This window comes from Electrophorus electricus, chromosome 26 (assembly GCF_041902795.1).
Source record: "Electrophorus electricus isolate QZ-2024a chromosome 26, ASM4190279v1, whole genome shotgun sequence".
NCBI classification, from domain to species: domain Eukaryota; kingdom Metazoa; phylum Chordata; class Actinopteri; order Gymnotiformes; family Gymnotidae; genus Electrophorus; species Electrophorus electricus.
Genome location: NC_137522.1, coordinates 7,676,529 through 7,685,000, shown reverse-complemented (window position 1 = coordinate 7,685,000; position 8,472 = coordinate 7,676,529). Strand labels below are relative to the sequence as shown.

General features: G+C 53.1%; 1 protein-coding gene across 17 annotated transcripts in view; it reads right to left on the bottom strand.

Moving 5' to 3' along the window:
- The window catches only part of ptprsa (protein tyrosine phosphatase receptor type Sa), a 165,720-nt gene that overhangs the window by 38,646 nt on the left and 118,602 nt on the right, over positions 1-8,472 (bottom strand). For 11 of the 17 annotated variants that reach the window (XM_081708290.1, XM_081708287.1, XM_081708294.1 and 8 more), the window contains 4 exons: positions 6,187-6,501; positions 4,849-5,042; positions 3,926-3,952; positions 2,748-2,865 (listed from right to left, as the gene is read on the bottom strand). The exons of 3 other annotated variants lie outside the window; for them this stretch is intronic. In XM_081708290.1, the coding sequence (XP_081564416.1) occupies positions 2,748-2,865; positions 3,926-3,952; positions 4,849-5,042; positions 6,187-6,501 (654 nt within the window). The remainder of the gene's footprint in view (positions 1-2,747; positions 2,866-3,925; positions 3,953-4,848; positions 5,043-6,186; positions 6,502-8,472) is intronic. 3 more of the 17 variants (XM_081708292.1, XM_081708296.1, XM_081708291.1) reach the window with 1 other exon arrangement.

Genomic DNA, 8,472 nt, shown 5'->3' with positions numbered 1-8,472 from the left:
AGAGAGAGAGAGAGAGAAGCAGATGGAAAGTGAGACACAGGGAGGGGAGAAGGAGAGAGAGAGAAAGACAGCGTTGGAGAAAGAGTGAGACAGAGAGAGAGAGAGAGAGAGAGAGAGAGAGAGGGAGAGAGGGACCGTGAGGGGGTTGAGGTAGTCTGAGAGAGGGCTAAACACAGCGGCACTGGGCCGCGTGGACGCCTGCACACACTTCTCAATTCCGCGCGGCCACACCACAGGCACGTTTCCAATCCTCCCTGGCATGAATGGTACTGCTGACACACAGGCCCTGATTGAGCCAGGACTGGATTACACCCTCATGTCCTCTTCTCACACCCCCACATTCTCATTTTCAGCCCTTAACTGCCCTTCTCACCTCCAAAGTCCACAAGAGAAACAGAGGGGAGCTGTGAAGGGGAGGTGGAAGAGAAAACAACCACCAGCAAGGTTGGGCCCCGCCTCTGAACTTGGTACCTAAAAATCTCTCCTCTCCAGGTCTGATGTCTGTGTTCTGTTACTTTTGCCTGACAAACGTGAAATACATGACTCACGGGTCAGGCAGGAGGGGCCTCATATGATTCAAAGGACAGGTGGGAGGGGCCTGACATGACTCACGGGTCAGGTAGGAGGGGCCTCATATGATTCAAAGGGCAGGTAGGAGGGGCCTGACATGACTCACGGGTCAGGTAGGAGGGGCCTCATATGATTCAAAGGACAGGTAGGAGGGGCCTGACATGACTCACGGGTCAGGTAGGAGGGGCCTCATATGATTCAAAGGGCAGGTAGGAGGGGCCTGACATGACTCACGGGTCAGGTAGGAGGGGCCTCATATGATTCAAAGGACAGGTAGGAGGGGCCTGACATGACTCACGGGTCAGGTAGGAGGGGCCTCATATGATTCAAAGGACAGGTGGGAGGGGCCTGACATGACTCACGGGTCAGGTAGGAGGGGCCTCATATGATTCAAAGGACAGGTAGGAGGGGCCTGACATGGGTCAGGTAGGAGGGGCCTTAGCAGAAATTTGCAGGATTATCAGGATTTTGTAAGATAAACGGTTAAAAACATCCCCTTTATACCAATGAGGTCTTCGTAAAACTTCACCTTTCACTTGCCTTTATTGATGTCACAAAATCCCATAAATAAATAACTAAATAAATCCAGGAACTAAATAAGTAAATACCAGCAGGGCACCCACGAGCATGGCTGTTACTTTACACTGTTGCACTATAAGACTTCCATAGTCCATAGACTACCAAACAGAAGTGGGCTGGTATTAATCAGATCTCTTTTGGCTGTCGGGCCAACGGAGCCGGACGTGGTTGGCTGGGTCTCCCAGTGCCTGGCAGTGGCTCGGTAGCACACATGCAGTCAATCACGAGCGTGTCTCTCGCCCTCTCGGACGACGCGGCGGCATGAGAAGGATCGATACGGCCACGTCCGCTGGGAGACTGAGGGCCAGTAAGCTGATGACGCGGGGCTGTAATCGCCACGTCGATGCTCGTCGAGTTCGCCCTCCGCTAACAAAAACCGCGTGGGGCAGGGTCGCAACCGACCGTCAATACATCAAGACACGGAGAAGGAGTGAAGGAAAAAAAAAAACATCAAAAAACAACAAAAACCCCTTTTTGGTTGCCTCATTCATTTCAAAAACATGCTGCGTTTATATATTACCCGTACGAACAGAATGTGGTCCAAACCCAGCACTGAGACAACAGAGGGTACAGGCAGAAGGTTCTGGGGCTTGTGTCTAATAGGCCAAAAATGGGGGTTTCGGTGGGGGAGGGGCTGGGGCCCAGGCTCACGTCTGCCTCCGATAGGCGGGGGGGGGCCCTTTCACTCTGTGCGATGCCTCTGTCAGCGGCTGAAAAGGGCTCGGCCCTTATCGGGGGTGGATTAAGTGCACCGACAGCATAATGTCCCAGAAATGCAGTGCGAAAGTGTCCGGCCCCCCGTCACACGAAAAACCATGATGCTCTTTACCTAAGAAGGGCTAAGTCCATTTTCTGCTTCCTGTCTCGTTTTATTTCTTTATTTTATTTCTTTAACTTAAGCTCGTTCGCCACAGTCTCAGAAAGGAGACGTGGCTGGGGGAGGGGCCTTCTTTGAGAGGCGGAGTTAGAATGTGTGTGTGTGTGTGTTGACGTGCGTACGCGCGTGCGTGTGTGTGTGTGTGTGTGTTGGGGGGGGGGTTGAGTGCAGAGACTGACAGGCAGCTGTAGAGGAGCTGTCACACACTGTCACCTGCGATAGGCACACCTGTCACGCTCTCCACGTTTCACAGCAACGCTCGGAGCCACGCCGGCCAGAAAATGGGCTGCCACGGTGAGCTCCAGAGCGCGCGCACACACACACACACACACACACACACACACACACACACACACACACACACACTGTACCACTATAGTGACACTCCCATTTGTGCTTGTGCTTTGCAGTTTCCACTCTACAGAGATGATTCGAATCGTCCTCTGGGCTTGAAAGCCGACACAGTTCAATCTGAGGAGGTGAGTCCTTAAAACATGACCACCTCCTAAAGGGGGCTTGTCCCCTCCACCCAAATCACAGGCATCTACACCCCATCTTTCTTTTAGTCCTTTACCTCTACACAAAACCCCACATGACGAATGTTTCCCACACACCACCCTCCGCGGAGGTTTCCCCCCGTGACGTTCCGATGATCCTGCTCTGCGCTCCGTTTTCGGGCAGCCACTTGTTTTTTTCCCCCGCGTGGCGTGCGGACGCTCACCTGCTCCCTTGGTGGCCACCAGCTTGGGTTTGCTGCGCGCGCCGTCGCCCTTGGTGGTGTATGCCGCCACGGTAACCGAGTAGGTGGTGTCTGGCCACAGTCCTCCGATGACCATCTCCTGCAGGTCACAGACGGGAGCAGGGGTTTGGTACTCGGACTCAGCCACCCTGCTCGCCCGGCCATCGCCCACGTCTCACCCCCTATGCGACGGCCCGCCAGTGCGGCGGTCAGACGCGTGTGGACTCTTCAAAGGCCGAGTTTAATGGGCTGAATCTATTCTCACTGTCTGCCTTCCCAAGACACGCCGCACTGATATCTGACACCCGCTCATCATAACTAGGTGCTGGTCAGGCTTGCCTCTGGCTCTCCCGTGGTCTCTGTTTCGCTTTCTCTTCCTTCTCTCACTCCATCTCTCTCACTCCGTCTCCCCATCTGTCTGTTCTCCCCCTCCCCTCCCCTCCCCCCACACCGCCTCTCATCCTTTCATGCTCTCTCTCTCTCTCTCTCTCCTTCCTCCCCTCTTTCTCTCCCTCCCACCATCTCTCTCCCTCTCATGGACCTTGTGGAGGACGTGTGCGGTGAGCTAATTCGGCGGCGAGGCTCCAGACCTCACCAGGTGAGGTGGGGGCGAACACATGCCGGCGGGCAGAGCAGAGAGGCTCCAAACAGCTGGAGCTGGCCACACCCCACGCTTAAGCCCAGTAAACCATGCATAACAGCTACATCCAAAAAAAACAAACAAACAAATATCCAGAACCCAAACAAACAAATCAATCAACAAACGCTTCTACAAGAAATTATTGTTTGGTTCTTTCTAGAATATTCTAATAGAAAAGGGAACGTCTTAGAAGTCACATCACACACACACACACACAGAACACGACACAGCACTTCACATCAGCACTGTAAAAACGAGGCACACCAGAGACAAGGTGCGGTAGACATGAATGAGTGCTGGATATTGCATCACCCTGTCTGTGTATGACCGGTGGGACTTGACGCTGGGGCGTTACATCTGAGGGCCCGGCAGTGCGGCCCACCTCCACGTTTCTCTGCCGCCTGCCCTCTGGGCTGAGGGTGTGTGTGTGTGTGTGGGATGTGGGAGGGGTTAGACGACTGGGTGATGCAATAACGCACGTTCGGCGACTACACCAAACACTCGGAGGCTCCGTACTCACGTATTCAGCTGTGTCGTCCGTTTCCCACTGCGGCCCCCCCACCCAAGGAGGAGGGCGCAGGAGAAAGCAATTTCAGAAAGGCAGAGCGAGATGTACGCAGAGAGCGAAAGAGAGAGAGAGAGAGAGAGAGAGAGAGAGAGAGAGAGAGGGGGTGGAGGCAGAGATGGAGAGAGAGAGAGAGAGAGGGGGAAGAAATAAGAGTTTGAAAGGTGAAGATAGGCCAAGGCAGATTCTCAAGTGTGTTTGTTCCAAGTAGGTCACACGGTAAAAGCAGGAGAAAAAAAAATGATGCTTTGTTCATGGATTCTGTTTCGGAGAGTGGGGTTGGGGGGCATTTTGAGTGCTAGGCAATGCCCCTACCTTGCCAGACGTGGGGCAGTTAGCGAGGCCCCCTGAGCGGGTTGGGCCGACGAGCAGCTGGATCCCAGCCCAGCGGCGGGCTGGATCAAAACGTGAGCTCGAGAGCCTCGTTAACTCAACGGTAGGAAGCTAAGCTAACTGAACTAGCCAAGCTGCCACTGGCCAAAATGACTGGCATAGAAATATAAATGTTTAAAAAAACAAAAAAACCCAAAAACAATATAAGAGCTTAAAATCTAGCGCGGAAAACCTACTGTATGCTTACAGCATTAGTCAGCCTGAATCTATGACCACGGTGTTGCTGGCACCTGTGTATCTGCTCCAGCAGGTGTGCTACAGGAACTCATGGCAGCAGCACAGTCTCACGGCCTGCCTCCCTGTTGCTATGACGACCCTGCCCTCTCTTTTATTCTAATCCCAGCTTCCGAAGCTGACTGCTTCCGGTACTCCACGTTCAGCGCTCAGCGACACCTGTATTATCGTCACTGGTCGCCGTGGCGCGCACCGGAGGCTCTGAGAGGCTTTTAGCCGGGATCACACACCGGGGGGGGGGGCAGACCTACCTGGGCGTCGGCCAGCATGACGTCCTTGATGAGGGGCAGGCCACGTGCCTCGCCGTTTTCCACGCGCACGTAGTGCACCTGGTAGCCGCGGATTTGCCCATGCTGGCGCCCGGGAAGCAGCGAGCGCCACATCACCCGCAGGGCCGTGGAGTTGATCACCTCCACCTCCACCCGCCGCGGCGGCGCGCCAGGAACTGTGTGAGGGGGGGGGGGGAAAAAAAGACACAATCTCACAATCGGATCAAAATATATCCGCCAAACACCCGCCAACCTAACAGAATCGCTAATATAACATAATGGTTATTTTTATTTGTAGGTTTTTGGTTAAACCGACCCAAATATAGCAGTCTGTGATGCATTAGAGCTGGCGTTGAGACACAGACAAAATGGAGCACTCTGGCTTTTTTCTCGTTTTAACGAACGGCTCCTGTAATCGGGACGGCCGCCTTCAGAACAGTGGAACAAGTTTCGAGTGCGTTCAGTCACTTAAGAGCCTGGATAAAAGTTGGATCTCTTGCCTACATTCTTTCACTGTCTTCTCTTCAGCGCGCCCTACCACCCACCCCCCGCGTACGACGACCCGTCGCGCTCAGCCCGACACCCAGCGGCTGCGGATGTGGAAGCGAATGACAAATCGCTTTATATGAGGCCCGGCCGCCAAAACACCGCCTGCGTCGCAGAGCTGGAAGACTACCAGCGGTGTTAGCAACAAGAAGAGGAGGTGTGTGTGTGTGTGTGTGTTTATTTATATAAGGATATATACATAAATCTCATTTATAGCAAAAGCCTCAATACTGCAGCCATTTTTTAACCTCACACAGAGGCAGCCTGTGCTGCGTCAACCAGCCGCTTGGCAACGGAGACGACCATCCTGCCGTTGGGGGGCTGTCAAACAAGACGTTTGGCACTTTGGCCTGTGCCTCGGGGGCTCTGGGGAAGAGCCGGGAGTTGAAGGGGCAGCGTTTCCCCTCCTGATTCCAGCGTTCCGGTAACTGCTTCTGGCGGCTGGAGAAAGCGTCTTAATGACCTGCTGTGGTGTGCTTCCAGTCGTTTTGTACAGTATCCCTGTGCCGCTTAACCCTCTACCAATTAGCTTTTATTGCCGCTACTATAAATTAAACAAGGCTACTAAGCATGTTGTGATCACAGGGGTGTGACGGAAATCTCAAACATCACTAAAAAAAAGTGCCAGGAAAAGCAAAGAGACGAAATTACGCACGTCGTCTCCACCACGATGTGAAGAACTGCTACAGAAAGCCTTTTACATTGAAACCAGGCTGCTAAGAATTATGGTACGAGGCATGCTTTAGAATTGTGGCGTAATACAGGTGTTCGTACCGTCCTCATCGGTCCGGCATAGGACGGGCGGGCTCTCGGGACCGGGCCCGACGAAGGTGGCGGCTGCCACGGTGACGCGGTACAGCGTCCACTTCTCGAGCCCCCGCAGCGTAATCTGACCGGAGGCGGGTGGGAGCTGGAGCTCCTCGGCGGGTTCGGCTCCGGGGTCGGCTCCGCCCCCCACCGCCACGTGGCGCACTCTGTACCCGGCCAGCACCCCGTTTTGGCTCTCCGCCGGCGGGGGGCGCCAACTTACCAGCAGGGAGGTGGAGCTGGGGCTGGAGCATGTAATCTCCTGAGGAGGGGCGGAGGGCTCTGCTCGGGCGGGGGGGGGAGGGAGGGGGGGCGGGGCAAGGCAGGGGGGCGGGGAGAGGGGGTGGAAAACAAAAAAACGAAAAGATGGGAAAGAGAAAAAGAAAATGATAAAAGGGAAAAACCGAACTGAAAAAACAAGCAACGACCGTACTTAACATAAAGAAGGTAAATAATAATAATAGCAAAAAACTCAGACAAAATTCAGAGGCCAAATGTAAAGGTAAACAAAAGAGGATTGTAACATGACATGCATAATAATGAGATATGATGATGTTTAAAAAAAAACCCAAAACAAACAAACTAACTAAAAAAAGGGCTTTTATTCTGAAAGCCCGGCGTAGCCACAGGGCCCCAGCCAAGGCCGTGCGAGTCCGGCTTTGGCCGGCGCTGCACATCTTGGGATGCTGAATGGTGGATTGGGAAGGGTGCACATGGGCTTTACTGCTCCATGTCTCACTAGAACGTGGTGACTTCTACGCTGGGCTGCACTGCCTGGCACACGCCCCCTGGAGGAGGGCTGGACTTTGGAGCTCACTCATGGAGATCCTGTTTGCTAGATCAACGGGGAGGCCTTGTGTTAAAGGGTTCTCTCCTCAGAGCAGTGCTGAATGCGGGGAGGCGTGCGGGGACGACCGCACACTCCCCCAGCATGGAACTACAGCTCAGCTCCTTACGTATCTGCTCGGTGTGTGAACTTCAGCAGCTGGATGCCTCTCTCTCTTTCTCTGTGTGTGTGTGTGTGTGTGTGTCTATACACCTCCCTTGTCTATTTTTCTATAAGAAGTCCATTATATAGCCCATATTAAAATGATTCTTTTAGTGACACTGATATCTGTTTGTGAAACCCAAAAAAAACAAATAACAAACAACTGATAAGGGAATTTCACGGAAAACAAACCAAGAGACAACAGAACTGAAACTTCAACAGAACACCTTCTGCAAAAAAAGAAGCTGAAATTAATTGAAAACTGGCTAAGGGATTACAGGAAAATGAATTTCTCTGCAAAATAAATGATTGTAAAGAAAACATTAGGATCCAAATGTCAACTCATACGATGCATGGGAAGCTACTGAGCTCCAAACTGAAAACAAGAGCATTAAAGACAACGAGAACAAAACCACGCGTCTTCTCACGTCATACGTACCTGGCTTCCTTCAAACACATTTTTTTAAAAAAGACTTTCTTACCAAAAGCACCCGGCTACAGGGAGACTGTACTTCCTGAGCCGGTGGGTGGCAACCCCCCCCCTCTGAAAGAGAACGACCCTCTTAACAAAAAGCGGATGCTTTAGTATCCCAATCGGTCCAAAAGCACGTCGGCTTCGTGGATATTTGACTCTTGGTTCAGGTTTGACAGGTGGTCGGTTTGAGCTGGTCAGAGGGGAGGGACTGTCCCTGTACTTCACGCAGGACTGTCCTCTATGCTACAGGGCTGAGAGACAGAGACGCTGGCACCCTGGTTCACCTCCACCGTCCGTCAAGAGCCCCTACGCTCATCCCCGTCTCTACCACCCACCTGTGCTCAGCACGACAGACAGAATCCCACACCACTGATGATCTTACGGTGTGCGAGGGGGCAACAATGGTGCTTCACCGCTTCTAGATCTTTCCAGGGCCTTTACGCTTGGCCAAAGTGGTTGTGGAAGGTAGGCTTTGCTGGGCTGTGGTTCTGGATCGTGCGCATCCTCACACACAAGCAAGGACCCGGCAGCCAGCCTGAAGGGCCGCGGCCCACTGCGGCACGGAGGGGCAACGTTACGGCAGGGAAAGATGGGGGTGGGGGGCCCTTAATCCTCACCAATCCCACCTATATAATCCCACCCAGATTATACAAACAGACCTATTCAGAACCTCCCCTGCCCCGTAGATTTATTCAATATCAATTCATGGAATTTCTCCTTCGGTTCCCTTTTCTGCCTGGCAGAGGGAACTCAGAAACTCTTCAGTGATGGCGCACCATTAAGAGTGATG